General features: G+C 51.3%; 5 protein-coding genes across 5 annotated transcripts; 2 read left to right on the plus strand and 3 right to left on the minus strand.

Annotated features, from left to right (window-relative positions):
* Nucleotides 1-194: 194 nt before the first annotated feature.
* A1O9_07161 (uncharacterized protein) lies at nucleotides 195-1,296 on the plus strand (the record flags this gene model as incomplete). The annotated part of the gene is made up of 2 exons (XM_013404107.1): nucleotides 195-774; nucleotides 992-1,296. 2 exons carry the CDS (start codon nucleotides 195-197, stop codon nucleotides 1,294-1,296), a joined length of 885 nt encoding a protein of 294 aa, XP_013259561.1.
* A 1,006-nt stretch (nucleotides 1,297-2,302) lies between these two features.
* A1O9_07162 (uncharacterized protein) lies at nucleotides 2,303-4,111 on the minus strand (the record flags this gene model as incomplete). Its single annotated transcript, XM_013404108.1, has 2 exons — nucleotides 2,303-2,534; nucleotides 2,595-4,111. The coding sequence occupies 2 exons, from the start codon at nucleotides 4,109-4,111 to the stop codon at nucleotides 2,303-2,305; spliced, it is 1,749 nt and encodes a 582-aa protein (XP_013259562.1).
* A 3,264-nt stretch (nucleotides 4,112-7,375) lies between these two features.
* A1O9_07163 (uncharacterized protein) lies at nucleotides 7,376-8,923 on the minus strand (the record flags this gene model as incomplete). The annotated part of the gene is made up of 1 exon (XM_013404109.1): nucleotides 7,376-8,923. The coding sequence occupies one exon, from the start codon at nucleotides 8,921-8,923 to the stop codon at nucleotides 7,376-7,378; it is 1,548 nt and encodes a 515-aa protein (XP_013259563.1).
* A 1,238-nt stretch (nucleotides 8,924-10,161) lies between these two features.
* Nucleotides 10,162-12,557, plus strand: A1O9_07164 (PAB-dependent poly(A)-specific ribonuclease subunit pan3; the record flags this gene model as incomplete). The annotated part of the gene is made up of 9 exons (XM_013404110.1): nucleotides 10,162-10,234; nucleotides 10,301-10,366; nucleotides 10,425-10,485; nucleotides 10,546-10,700; nucleotides 10,760-10,863; nucleotides 10,937-11,068; nucleotides 11,121-11,265; nucleotides 11,319-11,474; nucleotides 11,521-12,557. 9 exons carry the CDS (start codon nucleotides 10,162-10,164, stop codon nucleotides 12,555-12,557), a joined length of 1,929 nt encoding a protein of 642 aa, XP_013259564.1.
* Nucleotides 12,558-13,749: 1,192 nt separating this feature from the next.
* Nucleotides 13,750-14,265, minus strand: A1O9_07165 (small nuclear ribonucleoprotein; the record flags this gene model as incomplete). Its single annotated transcript, XM_013404111.1, has 3 exons — nucleotides 13,750-13,880; nucleotides 13,930-14,001; nucleotides 14,058-14,265. The coding sequence occupies 3 exons, from the start codon at nucleotides 14,263-14,265 to the stop codon at nucleotides 13,750-13,752; spliced, it is 411 nt and encodes a 136-aa protein (XP_013259565.1).
* Nucleotides 14,266-15,501: the final 1,236 nt, after the last annotated feature.

Genomic DNA, 15,501 nt, shown 5'->3' on the forward strand with positions numbered 1-15,501 from the left:
ATCCATATAGTGTCTACTATGTACCTACCCACCTGAGGTAGCTTCCAGGGAAATGAACTCCCCCCCCCGTTTGGCCGAGCGACAGTTCATCAAGGCCAAGCACAGTACATAGTACATACGAAAGTACAACACAACCTCCCAGAGCATTCCGCTAACAGTACTATCCAATAGTAACTCGCCAGCCTCAACAAGGGATGCCCGCCGTCGTTAAAGCCAGCCTGCTTGCTTTGGCATTCCTGAGCAGCATCGCAAGCATTCGCAGCCAAAAGCAGCCGTCGCTCGAAATAGCACTCAGCCCAGACGCACCCGTCAACGGTGTGAGTACAGCGCGCTCCGGCTGGGTCTTCCTCCTCTACGCCCGCGTCGACGGCTCCACGGGTCCCCAAGTCGTCGAATGGAACTCGACCAACCGCACCAGCCCGATCCCGAACGCAGAATGGAACTCCTACATCCAAGGCAAAGACCCCGCGACACACCTGATCCGCACGAACAGTCGGCTCGTCGGCCCCGATGGCGCCCTGTGGCTGGTCGACGTCGGGAGCCCTAGTTTCGGCGCGCCCGTCATCTTGCCGGATGGGCCCAAGCTGGTGCAGGTTAATCTAACCACGATGGAGGTCCAGAGGACATATTTCCTGGGGAACGCCACAAGGACGAATAGCTTGTTGGATGATGTCAGGTTCAACCCGTTGAGTGGAACGGCATACCTCACGGATGCAGGTTCGCCTGGGCTGATTGTCCTGGATCTGGCGACGGGGTTTGCGGTGCGTGTTCTCGGTGAGTTTTGGGTTCCCCTTTTTCAATTTTACCTTGTTTCTCACCCCCTAGATATGCCACATCTGTCCCGGAAATAAAGAGCGTCGAAGGCGAGGCGGACGGAGGAAGAGGGTGGGATATCTGGGATATCCATCTTATGATCGGAATACATACCATACCACCCCCCCCCCCTTTCCGCTGGGACACTTGGCTTACTGCGCACAATCCCACGATCCAGACGACCACCTCTCCACGCGGCGCGACTTCCCCGTCTCTTCGGAAGGGACGCTCGTGCACGGCCCAGACGGTGGTTTTCTGTACGTCTACGCCGACCACCACGAAGTGTCGCCTTCGGGCCAATACTACTACTTCCAGCCGGCGAACGGGGGCTTCCCACGGATAGAGACGCGGTATCTCGACGCGGCACTCTACAACTCGTCCCTCAACAGCAACGCCATGCTCGGGGGATACGTCGAACCGTTCGCGCTGACGCCATCGACGGGCGGGACGGCGATCGGCGTGCGCGGGAACATCTACTGCTAGGACACGGACAGGCTCGCGATCGAGGTGATCGCGCCGAACGGGACGAGGAAGACGCTTGTTCAAGATGATCGTTTGGTCTGGGTCGATGCCATGTGGATCGACGCGGCGGGCAAGTTGTGGGTGCCGGCGGCGCAGTTGACGCGCGGGATCCCGTTCAATGGTGGTGTTGATGGGATTCAGCTGCCGCTTAATGTGTTTATGCTGGATATTGGGGTGGGCCCGAGTCCAATTGACCATGCTTGAGATTCAGGCGGGGGGATGGGAATTGAAGCTGGTGGGTTAAAGGGGGACCGAGGGAAGTGGATCGATCGAGGGATACTGAGAGAGTCCATGTCTGGGAAGATCTGGGAAAGACGGGAGGGATTATAAAGATCTCACTAGCCCGTAGAGAGCATGATTGAACAACCAACGAATGAATGTTTTGAACTGGTCCCGCTGGGTGTGCTCCGCCCGTACACCTTGACATGATGATATGATTCGGAGGTACACAGGGCTCCAGTCTACGACTAGCTGGAAGGGCACACCCGCCTGACTGCTGTAGTTATCTAAAGCTAGGCAGCCATCGGATACATATGGTCTTATATCATAATCCTATCAGATTACTTGTATGTACCTTTAAGTACCTTTGTATAAAGTATATACTCGAACAGTCGTGGTTCTCTTCTTCCTCTTCCTCTTCCTCCTTCTCTTCTATTTTCCTCATCGCTCTGACGTTAGCATAACCCAACTAATAAGTAATGGTATGGTTCAACGGGGGAACCAGAAGGGAAGATAGTAACAGTAATGACAAGAGTCTCAGCCACCCAGATATATATATATGTGTATGTGTGTGTGTGCGTGTCCATACACAGGTGATGCATTGGGACAGAGGAATACACGTGCTCGCTAAACGTGCTTCATCAAATCAAATCAAATCAAATCAAATCAATCAATCGGGAGAAAGCATGATCTTATGAGACAAGAGGATCTTTGGGGCAGTCGCTTTGACTGTGGGTAAGGCAATAGATCAGTGACGCCTTGCTGATTTGTGTGCAAGGGGACTTGCAGTGTTTGGGAGAACGGATGCGCGAAGGCCTTGTCCATGAGAGGAGGACTCCCCGTTCCTAGCTCGGCCATGACTGTGAGAGTGTCGAACTCCACTGGATGATTGGTAGCAGTAGACGCAGACATATACTTCCGGGACACGGCGACTATCAATTCCAATGCAGCCCATGTGCAGCCACTTTGAACATGAGTCACTATAGAATCATATCATTAGTGTTCTGTACTCGAGCTAGTCGGCCAGAGAAGAAACTCACCACTGAATAACGGGCACAGTCCCGTCAAGGAGCGATGAGTTACACACACAGCGTGTGCTCATATTACTTCCAAGACTGTCTCTATCCGTGCTCGGGGTGGCAAGATCGGGGTCGGTAATTGTGGTTGGTGAACCATTGAATGTTGCGTATTGGGAATGGGCTTGCGGCGGGGAGGAATGGAGATGATGACTCGTGATGTCTCCCTGAGCCGATGTAGAACGGGATCGATCCTGGATGATGGCACGGAGAGCTGCCTGAGCATTTCCTGATGAAGTTTCGTCTTCCATTAGAGTATCATCTTCGAGGGTTGTGCCTAATAAGGGTCTTTTTCTCCGACTAGACACGACGTCAGATGCACGAATGTTGGTGTAACTCGATTGGGAGCTCTGGTACGACGATTGCTTTGTAGAAGCCGCTGAACCCATGGTGGAATGGGAATTGGCTTTGGAGTGACTAAAAGGTCGATTCAATGAGGAATGACCTGGCCCTGATAGATCATCATTGTGGAAGGCGAAGGAATTGTGCTGGCTATGCAAGATCTGGAAGTCAGATTCATCAAACGAGTCGGTGCCACTGCTCAAGGCTTCATCCAGGTCCATGTCTGGTTCGTGGTCGATCAGAATTGTTTTGGCTACTCCATTTTCATCAATTGACAATGATATTGATCCACGTTTGGTGTTTATGTTGGTATTGCGGCTAGAAGTGAGTGTTCTTGATATTGGGTCGGCAATAGTTTTAAGAGGGGGTGATCTACCCGGCCTGAATGAGCCAGGACCCGGGGAGTTGTGGCCATTTTGGGTCTGGATTTTGAGGCTTCGATCGTTACGAACACCAGTATGGGTGAGGCTTCTTTTCAGACCGGGCCTACCATCCTTTTTGGCGGGAGAAACAGGCCGCTTGAGTGCTTCCATGACCGAGCGTGTTATAGAGGGTTGCTTCACTTCCATCCTGCGGACTCGCTTCATCTCCTGCTCTCTTCGAGACTCCTCTATTTGATGTGCATAAGCGGGCCGGTCAGGGGCGGGAGGGTGGCCAAACTTAACGAAAGTATGATCAGCTGGGCCGAATCTCCGAGCGGGAGAGCTCAAAAACATGCTTGGATTCTCCATAGGTGGCGGAGGGATTCGAGGAGAAGTGGTGAAAGGGGTGAGAAAGATGTTGGGGTCAGGTTGAGTGAAGCTCATGGAACGAGGCATATTGGGCAAGTCGTAAGGTTGCTGTTCGTCAGGAAACATATCCTGGTGGGAATACTGTGGCACGACTGTGGAGGGAGAGGCAAAGGAAGTGTTGATGCCGACCGGGCTCATCTGGAAGGGGTCTTGATACTGTTGAGGCAAAGTTGGCTGTTCGAATGGCATGCTGGTAGAATCCCAAAAGAGTCGCTGCTGAGGATAGATAGGAGCAGTAGCTGGCCCCGAGTTGAACTGGTGGGCATATAGATCGGGAGAGAATTGTAAACTAGGGAAGAGATTTGGAGATTGGTGCATAAACCTGCTGGGAGTTTCTGGAGGCCCCATGGGGGGCCTCTGGTTTGAAGACATGGCCGACGTTGAATTGCAGCTAAATGTAGCTGCATCAAGTTCGGTAGCCCTGTGCCTGGTTGAGGTTAAGTAGGACGCTTATCTAGTCCTTACGTTCTGACTCGAGTTTATTTGTGGTTTCGATGGGGGCTGGATGTTTGTCTTGACTTGCTCAGAACTGGCCGAGACCTTGGGTTGGAATCCACCCTGAGAGATCTTGTGAGAACCCCGGCGTGATAAATCAAGCTGAGGATATCTCGATTTGATTCCTTCTCTTTGCCTTTGTCTTCATGCGTACGTAGAGTCCTTTTGTGTCCGTGGGATGAGGATGGGTTGGGGTTGTGTCTTGGTGACGGCAAGTTCATCCACTGAAGGGAATTTCTGGTGAGGGTCTGGTGGATATGTCCTGTCTAGCCAACGAGTCTGCATCTATGTCAGTATGATGTCTGTGGTAAACAACAAATAATTTTTTCCTGGAGGGTCCATTACCCACGGTTGCTAGTATCCACCGGGCCAAGTTGATTGAATGGGTGGACAGTGCAGCATGCAGATGCGGTGCTAAAGTGGCCTTGACCACTTCCTTGGAACCGAGATTTTGGGATCTTCACGTACGGACCTGTGAAGAGGAGAATTGAGAATTGAGACCTGGGTTTGGGTTCAGCTTCGTGCATTGCACGTGCTTCTTTCTTGGAAGAGAGCAACTTACACCTTTGGAGTGTGGAATGTGCTGAATAAGGTGCGGTCAAGGTGGCATTTTTTTCGTTGTGACGAAGAATGCCAACAAGAACATGCAACGCTTTCGACTACGGCCGAGGTGACTTTTCTTGACAATGGAATCTAAGAGTAAAGGAAGGAAGTGCCCTCGACGGATGAAGTGTCTATCCCCTTGATACAGCCGCAGTCAGTTGAATGTCGGCAAGACATTGATAGTGTGATTGGCCAGGCAGAGACAAGGCAAAGAGCAGAAAAGGCTAGGCGGGGACGGGAGCAGGCAGAGATTCTGACAAGTTAGCGACAGGGAATCATTGAAGAAGAGGATACGACTAGGACCAGGAGAGTAGCACTAGGACCAGGATCAGGAGCGGGCACATGAAGCCTGGCTAGGCAAGGAAGGTAGAAGAGAGTTCGATAGAGCGAATGAGTGACACATGGCAGAAGCGGATAACGAGCTCAGGCAAGGTTAGTGGGTGGTGGGTAGTGGGCGGTAGGTGGAAGTGGACTCTTTACGAAAAAAAAAAAAGATGATCCAAGCCCTATGAGAGCAATGGCAGCGGCGGCCTGAAGCTGACCCTGGCCCATGCAGATGGAGAGGAGGAAGAAGGAAGAGGAAGAAGCATGGGGAATTACTGGTAGATGCCGAATTAAGATGAACTGATGGACACGCGAGGAACCGAGCAGCCCAGGACAATGGCCACCAACCACGGCGATGTCTTGTAAAAAGAGAACACCGGTTCTGCATCGAGTCAAAGGGCAAAAACGAACAGGAGCGAACCGGCAGAGCAAAACACAACCATGCGAGCCAGCACCCCGTAACTACGGAGTGCCAGGTAATAGGTACTCCGTGCGCCGTACTGCGAATGGCTTTACCGAGTCGATTTTGATTGAAGAAAGAGAAGGGTCATTTGTGCGCGGAAGGGTGTCCGGCGCAATGCCGTGCGTGTGCCTGCAGCAAATGCACTCAGATGGACCTGACTAAGTGCGAGTAACATACCCACGGTACGGAGTTACCTTGTAAAGTATACACAGTTGGAGTACCAGTAATGTTTCTGTATGTACGTACAAGAACTTGCCCCATGAACTTAGTGCTCCGTACTTCGGGTTACTGTATCAGATCCTCGATGATCTCCCTCGAGAGATACATGCTGACACGGGAGCAGGATAGGGTCGTCATGTGCATCACTCATCTGTGAAGAAGAAACAAGACACAAACATCCATCCCTTTCCCTTACAGAGTATTCCGTATCTTTGGTCGGTAAATTCTCCCCAACTTTTTATCTCTTGGTCGTTCATCGTTCTTCTGCTGCTGTGTGGCTTTTTGGCCCAATTTCCACCGTGTGGGGGGTTGCCTGCCGTTGCTGATCCTTGGGGGCTATCGATACCATGCAGGCACTCCAAATCTATCCCAATTTTGATATCGGCATCCCCATCCACTTAGCACTTCCCGTGTCCGCATCTCGCATCTCGCAGATACTATATCTGTATCTCGCTTGCGGAGACTATTTCCTCTGGCTCTTGGAAAGCAGACTATGGAGTCTGAGGTATGGAGTACGATACCGAGCAGACGCAGGAGATAACTGTGGCACAGGGTCGACGGATGATCAACTGCCGCAAACAATACATAGCATTGTATTGTCGGTTCGAAAGGGAGGCCTCTCGACTAATTGATGCAAGGTTCTCAACTTTGGAATGACGAATGACATGCTTTGACTTGTGCCTCTGACTCTTCATGCATATACTCTGTACGAAGTACCGACTAATGTTGATGCATCCAAGATTAGCGAACAGGGGCTCCACCTGGCCAAACGCCCCTGAGTTCTTCTCCGGTCGCCATCTTGAACAATTGCATGTCCACAGGTTCGGCGTTTTTCGAGGATGTCCTGGTCCACCTCCACCTTTCCTGGGCAGACCCTAGCTCGTGAGGCGTCATAGACTTTGTTGAGGCTCCGAGGTAATTGGTGAGCGTTCATAAAATAGAGAGATGAAGTCTTTATCAATGTCACACTCCCTTCCTAAGCACTTTGGGTCGTCTGGCTTTTGATATCAACCTCGTTCCTCCCACCACCATTTCCTTCTCCATTATGGCTGGTTTCGATTCCGTCCCCACCAAGGCCACCAGGCCAGCGCTCACCCAATCGACTCATATGGAGCAAAGGTTCAAGACAAGGTGGATCAAAATCCAACCGCTCTCGTCTATGCCAGTCATGGTTCCTTTTACCCCACAATATTCCGATTACCCTGCAGCCATCAATCCTAGTAGCCGAGTTATCCTCTTTCCGGGAGTCTCACTTGCCAATCTACCTAGGCAGGTCGCCCACAGTAGGTGCAAATAAGTCTAGATACGAGAGGTGGGCGCTGTGAAAGAGGGGGCTGATGTCAGCCTGCTTTTATGGAGGGTTCGTACTCGGGCCGGAATGTTCATCTCTCGTTGGGATCCCAGTCCATGCTTGAACATGTGGAATCATCGATTGGTATCATTCAACCTCACGCTCCAACATCTGTGTATATCTCGACTGCTGCGATGCCCCAACACGATGGCCGTGATCATTCATCCAAGTCATCTCCATCTTCATCTTCATCCTCGGTAATGGGCTCGACAATCAGATTTGCTCCTCTGCCCACCCTTTCCCCCACCCAGCCGCCCTTCTCCAAGTCAAAAACCGTCCTCGGCATGGGTGAAACTAGTCGAAACCTATATTGGTGTGCGTAATTCGCTGGCTCCTCAATTCCTTTTTCACGTGCGTCAGGAGACTCCTCATCAGAAGCCTTTGCAACATCATAGCATTCGACGAATGCATACAATTCTTCCAGATCTGCATCGGCTCGAAACTTCCGGATCACCCTCTCCCCAGATGCCATGCGAATGCTAATCCTAATAGCATCTTTGACATCAGCTCCAGGCTCGTCTGGGAGCGATTGAGCACGCCATTGCTTCCACTGTGCGATGTTCTGTTGCTTCTTCTCCGCCGCCTGAGCGATTTCTCTGGCTTCGCGTTCGGCTCGTTCAGCAGCTTCCTGCTGTTCCCGTCTCTGACGAGCACGCTCACGATCTTGAGCTAGCGAGCGTTCGTAGGCAGAATCTTGTTCCTGTCGAAGATTTCGAGATGCCTGTTGCTCAGCACGTTGAGCTCTAGCTGCTCCAAGTTGTGCTTGGTGCGAAGTCATAGCTGTGCCCAGTTTAGCAACCAGCTCCGACACTGTTGTGGGCCCCGCCGCTCGCATAATGACTGTCATATTGGACGAGCCAGATTCTGTGGTTTGGCAGACTAATGCTGCAAAAGGAAACTTGGTACATTGCAGACTAGTGGACACCTGATATGCCTCCGAGTCTCGAACATTCCCACCCCAGAGAATCATCTCGTCTTTGTGAGAATCGAGGAAAGTCTTGAATTGGCTGGAAAGTAATGTGTCTCGAACCCATGTGTGGTTTTCGTCATGGCTGGGGGACAGCAGCACTACGAGAATGAATTTCAGATCCCTTTTGGCGTTGTCCAGGGTCAAATTGAACCCAGTCTCTGCAAATGGTAGTGTATTTTCTCCGTACTCTTCACTGAATTCCCGCATGAATCTTCGAGTGTTTTCTCCTGGAGGCAACGCCCGGCGAATGGGTCTTGATTGTTGGTACATTAGACGGGTGAATAGACGCGAGAGGAATGCGGGAACGAGGAATCCAAAGGGAGAAAGAACTGTGCTTAGAACGCGGTACATGATGCTAAACGGTGTGAAGATGAGGGAGAAGAGGAAGGAAGGGCGGTAATGGGTTTCGTTTGCGGTAGAAGTGTCGACTCTGTCCACTACATCTTCAGGATTTGCCCGGGAGGCCGGATGTCGTGTGCTGCTAGCAAGAAGAGATTCATATTGTAGATTAGAAGTCTGTCTTGCAGACGTAGATGGAAGTTGAGCGCGGGCTTCGGCCACGGGGTCGGTGGTTGGTTCCCCATCGAAAAATCGAGCAATGGCGATTTGCACATTCCATTCTGCCCGCTGAAGTAGGGGAATGGCTGCGATAGGATCCTGATCCGTCACAGCCGTGTAGGTCTGCAGTGCCTCCTGTTGTGTGGAGGACAGCTGGGAGATGTCGGCAGTTGACATGGTGCTGGTGGCAACCACCACCGGGTGCCAGAGGTGGATAAGAGAGCAGGTTGAGGATCCGACGCTGTTATTGCCTGGTTGTCGAGTCTAACATGTTGGTCCTTCAGTGTTGACTGCGAGGCTGGTGTAGTCTCCAAAAAGATCAAAATAACCAAATGTGCAGACGGATGGGGGATGATGACAGTTTGTTAGTGCCAGCTGCCTGCGCCCCAGAAGGAGATCCACCAGCTAATTATGTCATACGAGGCAGCGAAAAGGAACAAATTGTAGATTTGGATTGTTGACAGAACCTCCGTCGGAATATATGATTGGAGTCGCAGTTTGGTCGTGGTTTCGTGTCCAGGTGGTGAGCGACTACAAGTAGTAGCGAGTGATTCGACTCGTGCTAGCTGCCTACCTAGGCAGGTGTGGTGGGATGGACGACGGACTGAGCTTCAATAATGTACCACCTCCGTGTAGGGAGGTTCCTCTCAACTTGCAAGTGCTGGCCGAAGGCTGCCCACGACTCTCCGTATTCGTATGTGGGTGCTCAAGGCCCACTGCTCAAGATAGCTGGGTGCCGCTTGGATAGGTAAGGAACCCAAGGCCTGAGAGTCGCTACGTGTTTACCTAGCACTTCCGCCCAGGCCGATCAGTCAAACCATGAGTCCTCGATAGGCAGGCAGTAAGTAGTAAGTACAACCGCACCCTGAGCCTGGGCCAAGCTGGGCGGTTCCTGCGTCCTGACTGGGTAGGGACCTTTCTGTGCGCCTTAGTCACCCCCGAGCTCCTGACCTTCTGGGTGCTTGCCAGGTGCTTGTACTTCTTCATGTCCCGCTCCTCTGCAGCAGTAGTAGTGCGAGTGGTACTTGGTGCTCCCTGGTGGGTGACAGATAATCATAACCAAACTACCACCACCTCATTCACTCATCCGCAGTCCGCATATCATCACCGGCTCTAAACTCAACGTCCTCTTTGACGGCAGCGCCTTCGCGCTCAAAGCACACCTCATCCTTTGGTGTTGCTCTTATCATTTCCCTTTTTCTATTTTGGATACTTCATCTACTTGCCATGTCGATTCTCTGACTTCCCCAACCATCTCAACGTACCTACGCCGACGACTACGCCGAACCCTCCCCCACCGACCACTCGCCCACTTCCTTTCAGAAGATGCGCTGAATCGCTCCCGGCATCCTTAATTCCATAAAACCCTGATGGAGCCTGATGCCATGCTCAAACCCCAATAGTACCGCTTGACGATGGCCGCCGTGATCAAGAGCAGTGTTGATGATTCGAAGAACACCACCCTCTCTCCCCGACCCAAAGGTCGAGGTGCGATTATCTTGTATTGAGCCAGTATACAGGAGATCATATGCTGATGGGTTGCATTGGCTGTAGAAAATGCAAAGGACACCCTGTGTCGCAACGTCACAATCTATGGGAAATGCCGTTATGAAGATAAGGGTATTGTTTCCACTTCACCATTGACAGCAAGAGCCCCTGCTCACTGACGCATTACCAGGCTGTGCCTTCAACCACAATGTAGAGAAGTCTGCCTCCGCTGATGGCAGCCAGAGCGATGGGTAACCACTCCTGGGGAACCCGGCCCTTTGTGACCTGATCGGCTTACACCCAATGTCCAGCCAGCAGAAGAAGGCCTTGAACGTCGACTCTCCCAGCTTCACCCCTTCCTTCCTGTCACCCAACGGGGCAAACAACACCACCCCCAAGAAGTCTGCCGGTATTTCACCAAAGGCAGCCAGTGCTGCCCCATTCATGCCAAAGGCAATCATCTCCCGTGAGATCATCCTCCATGCTCCAACCCACTTCCAGCCATCAACTCACAACCTATGGCAGGATCATCGACCACAACCCCTCTCCGCCAAGATGCAAGAACTCCAGATTGGGCTATGGCTGATGTACAAGAGTTTGTTCCAAGGCGAGCACAGGACTCCTCCATGGTGAGCATCCCTCCACGAGATCACTGGCACCATTTGACGCTTTCCTTTAACAATCTTCTTACCAAAACAACAGACAAATGAAAATGAGATACCGGTTGGCCACTCCTTTGAGACCTTTCAACCTACGCATGCGGCCAATCCTTACCTTGATCATGGCCTGAATGGCGCTGCGTTTTACCAGGGACCTTCTACCTTTCAACAACCCGTGAGTCTGGAGAGGAGTGATTGGGAGGCCAAAGGAATACTGATGTCAAAAGGTGCAATATCACCAATACGCCCCGATCGGACACTATAGCACCAATTTAGCCCCTTACCAGCGCACTGTCCACGACCTTTTTATTCCCGACGATCTTCGCGAGGAGATCCAAAAGAAGTCTGCGGCGGCTCTGCAGACCCTACCTAGTACGGAATTGATCATCCAAACTGCGTTAGCACATGTACTTATATGCCTTCAGACTCTCAGCTTCCCAATCACATTGAATCCTACCATTCACTTGTTCCCCTCGACACCAACCAGAAAAGCTCAACCATATTTGGGGGCTACACATCATGGGTCTACAAAGCCCAGTCAAGTGCGAATGGCCATTTGTTTGCACTCCGCAGAATAGAAGGTATGTGTACGCGATTTGCGTGCTGGGCAGGGTTGATATTTTCTAGGCTTCCGGTTGACCAACGAACTGGCCATTCGCTCCGGGCAGGCCTGGAAACACCTGATCAGTGCCAGTGTGGTCAGAATTGTGGATGTATTCACCAACCGTGGCTTCGGAGATTCTTCCCTTTTCGTCGTCACTGACTATCATCCTCTCTCTAAAACGCTTCTGGAACATCATCATATCGGCCACAATTGGGCTCGTCCTGCTCGAAATAATAAGGACCAAGTTAGCGAGCCTGTCTTATGGAGCTACGTTGTACAGATTGCTTCGGCACTAAAAGTAATTCACTCCTCTGGCCTGGCGGCTCGTGTTGTCGACCCCTCCAAGATCCTTGTTACTTCAAAGAATCGAATTCGGCTGAATGGCTGCGGTATACTAGATGTAGTGCAGTTTGACAATAATGTGCCTCTGGCTCAACTCCAGCGCCAGGATCTTGTCAACTTTGCCCTCGTCATTCTCTCTATTGGCAGCGGGACTGCCGAAGCGGGCCAAAATTTTGCCCGTAGTATGGATCTGTTTAAACGATACTTCAAGAAAGATCTACAGGACGCACTGGTCTGGTTGTATTCGGCAATGCAGAATCAGGAAAGGACGATAGACCAGTTCACAAGTTTGATCTCAAACCAGATGATTACAGCGTTCAATGGAGCGCTACACAACGACGACACTCTTCATAACGAACTCTCTCGCGAGGTTGAGAATGCTCGACTTGTCAGACTACTTGCGAAATTGAATTTTATTACTGAACGACCCGAATACGAACACGACCGGGCATGGTCGGAAAATGGAGAGAGGTATTTCCTTAAATTGTTCCGCGACTATGTCTTCCATCAAGTCGATGCGCAAAATCGGCCCGTGCTGGATCTCGGCCACGTGTTGACCTCGCTAAACAAACTGGATGCCGGTACAGATGAAAAGATTACACTGATTTCAAGAGATGAACAAAGCTGTTTTGTGGTCAGCTATCGCGAAGTAAAAAAGGGAGTGGAAAGTGCATTTTCGGAATTGTTGAAAAGAGGCTCACCGCCGATGGTGAGATGATCCATCGGCTTCAGGGTGCCTCGATTTCCAGGGCTGGAATTCCATTGGAAAAAGCGAAGGCCCCGAATGATGTGGGGTAAAAGTCGGTAGAGATGTCGGAAGTCGAATCTAGGAAAGCTCCAACGGGACATTTTTGAGGACTTTGTGGCGGAGGATATGGATGCCTGGATCGAGGAGATAACACGAAGGAATCTGACAGCAGAAAAGTTGAAGAAATCACTTGAAAGTGAAGAGGAAGAGCGTCAGCAAACGGGACAGAAGAGAAACATTTGCGCATCGGGAGAAAGAAGAGAAGAATGTACATCTTTCGTTCAGAGAAACCGATGGGAGAAGGATGGATGGCAGATGGTGCAGAAAGACGTTCAAAAAAGATGAAAAAGAGCCCACGTAGGTTACCTAGTCCTACTATGCGCCGACGGATGCTTTGGATCCCTCTGGCAATAGCTTAGCTGTGGCGTGCGGTTCGACACAACAAAACACAATCCAATCCAATTCAAAAATGGCCAGCGATCATGGATGCAAGCTTCTGTGAATTGCTTGGTTCTGGAGGTGGCCATTGCATTCATGTGTGACTAGTAGTCAAGTAGAGTGGATGCGACCATGGGGAAAATGTCGGTCGATCGATCATTGCGAGCCTTGAGGCACGCATGTCCCTCGCTTAGAGTGTCAGGACTCAGGAGTACTAGTGAGCAATGCCAGTCCATGCTAATTATCCATTTGTCTACAGACTCGAAGAGATTTAGGACGAAAGGGCCTTTGGCAACGCGGGAGACGGCATAAGCAAAGGGCAAGGAGTCGGAAGAGGATAAAAGAGTCAGATCAGAAACATGCGCGAAGGGCTTCAGGAAGAGTGAATGGCAATTCCAGCGGGTGTTTTGGGGTCTTCTTTAAGTCTATTCAGGCGTGGATGACTTTGGGCTGTGAGAGATTTCTCATTATTCTTTTCCTGGATTCAGACCATCCCCACTGTATGCGATCGAGATGGGAGTAGGTAAGACATGGTGGTGGTCTGGTAAGGGAGCACTTTCGCAATATTCGTGCTTTTCGATCCCCTTTTCATTTGCGTTGCGCTGCTTTGCTTTGGAAAAGCATGTGGTGGGTAGATGAGTTGCCTCAGGCCGTAAGGGTGAGTGGATGCCTCCCGGCAGCTCAGGGGCCATTGATTTGTTTTCCGGGCTTGAAATTCATTTTTTCAGTCCTCTGCGGGTTGCTGGAAAGGGTTTTCAATCTCCTCGCTGCCGTCAACAGGAGAGATCAAGACGAGTAGTGTTCCCCGAGCCACGATCAGGCCGAGTGATCTTGTCGTCTCGTTGCCCTCGTCATCTGTTGCACGGTTAATAAATGGGGTCTGTGATGATGAGATGAAGTGTACCTCTCATTGTTTCCTTGACGTCGTCTAACACCAGATTCATCAATTGGTCATAGCCCTTTAATGTGCCAACAACTGTGTACGGGTCCGAAGTCAGTATGCTATTGGGGGAAACCCAAGGATTCACTCACTTTCCCTCCCTCCATTGAATTTCACGTTGATTTGTTTGTCAATGTACTTGGTCAGGTCGAGGATGTTTTCCTTTTTGGGTTTTTCATGAGGTTGATTGGACTGTTGATCACGTCCTCCTCGCCCTCCACCTCCACCCCGCCCACCCCGATTTCCGCCATGGCCACCTGTTCCTCTGCCACCTCCACGAAAATGGCCTCGTTCGGACATTCTTGACCGAGCCCTCTTGCTTGGTTTGGTTGGTTGTGAAGAGACTAGTGTGATTTGATGTACCTAGTGACTTGTGGTATGTTGGTGTGGGAGAAGGTCGGCGGAGAAAACTCCGGGATCCAAAAAGAGTAAAGCGGGAATTGGGGTGAACAGCCGTTTGAGGGAAGTTACGCGATCTCGTCAGGTGATGGAAACCCACGTGGGAATGGATGTGAGTGTGAGTGTGCGATGGGGAAATTCGGGGGGAGCCATCGGAACGACAGATGACTGGCCAGGACCTGGCATGTTTTCAACATGGCTGGCCTGGCTGGGTGATGCGAAGGAAATGGGGCCACGGGACGCGCAGTAATAATATGGCTAGCACATGCTGGCAGGGACCAGCAGAAAGCTGAGCTCCGCCGGGATTTTCGATTGGGCGGAGCGCCGCCGTGGGGGGCATTTTCTGTGACACATGCAGGAAAGGCAGGTCAGCCTGCGAGTTCCCCTCCATCTCCCATGAGATCAGAAGAGGGAGGAATCTCATGGAACAGGTCAACCAGGCTAAGTGATCACCGGGAGATGGTGGAGGGACGCCTTTCCCGTTTTCCACGCTGCGTCTTGTTCCTTGTCCCTGATCAGGCTTGGACTCAATGGCTATGAACGCGATCGATAGGCAGGAAAGCGATGTACGGGTGTGGGGCAGAGTTACGAGTCTGACCACCGCACTACTTTAACTGGTATTCTGCGAGTTAATGCCCGGCACACACTGTTCCCAGCTCCCAGCTTCTAGCTGTCCGCCGAAACACACATGCCTGTCTCAATTTTGTCTTTCCCTCCCTTTAGATGCAGGTATATCTACTCCGTACCCCTCTATCCGGAGGTACCTGCCTAGGTATCTATAAGTAGGTGTCTACTAGTATGTTAAGCGGAAAATTATCTACTTGTGGGTTGTTTGATTCCTTTATTATCTGGCCGATTAAATGCCCTGAGTGTCCTGTTCAAAACGCTGCTTCCTGGACCATTCCCGCATTGCCCGCATTCGCGGCACGCACACGGGTGTAGGAGGAATTAGGAAGCTAAGAACATCCCCCCTGTGCCAGTAGTTTCTACAGTATCCGTATGTGCTCCGTACTCCGCAGTGGCAGCCATAGAGCCTCCAACCAGGCCACTTCTCCCACAGTCTCCCACCCCTTCAAACCAAAACCGAGCCTCGGATTGTTCAGGTTCTTGCCCCGGCCCCGGATTGCTACCACCAGC

This window comes from Exophiala aquamarina (assembly GCF_000709125.1).
Source record: "Exophiala aquamarina CBS 119918 chromosome Unknown aczIA-supercont1.5, whole genome shotgun sequence".
In the NCBI taxonomy this organism is placed as follows: Eukaryota; Fungi; Ascomycota; class Eurotiomycetes; order Chaetothyriales; family Herpotrichiellaceae; genus Exophiala; species Exophiala aquamarina.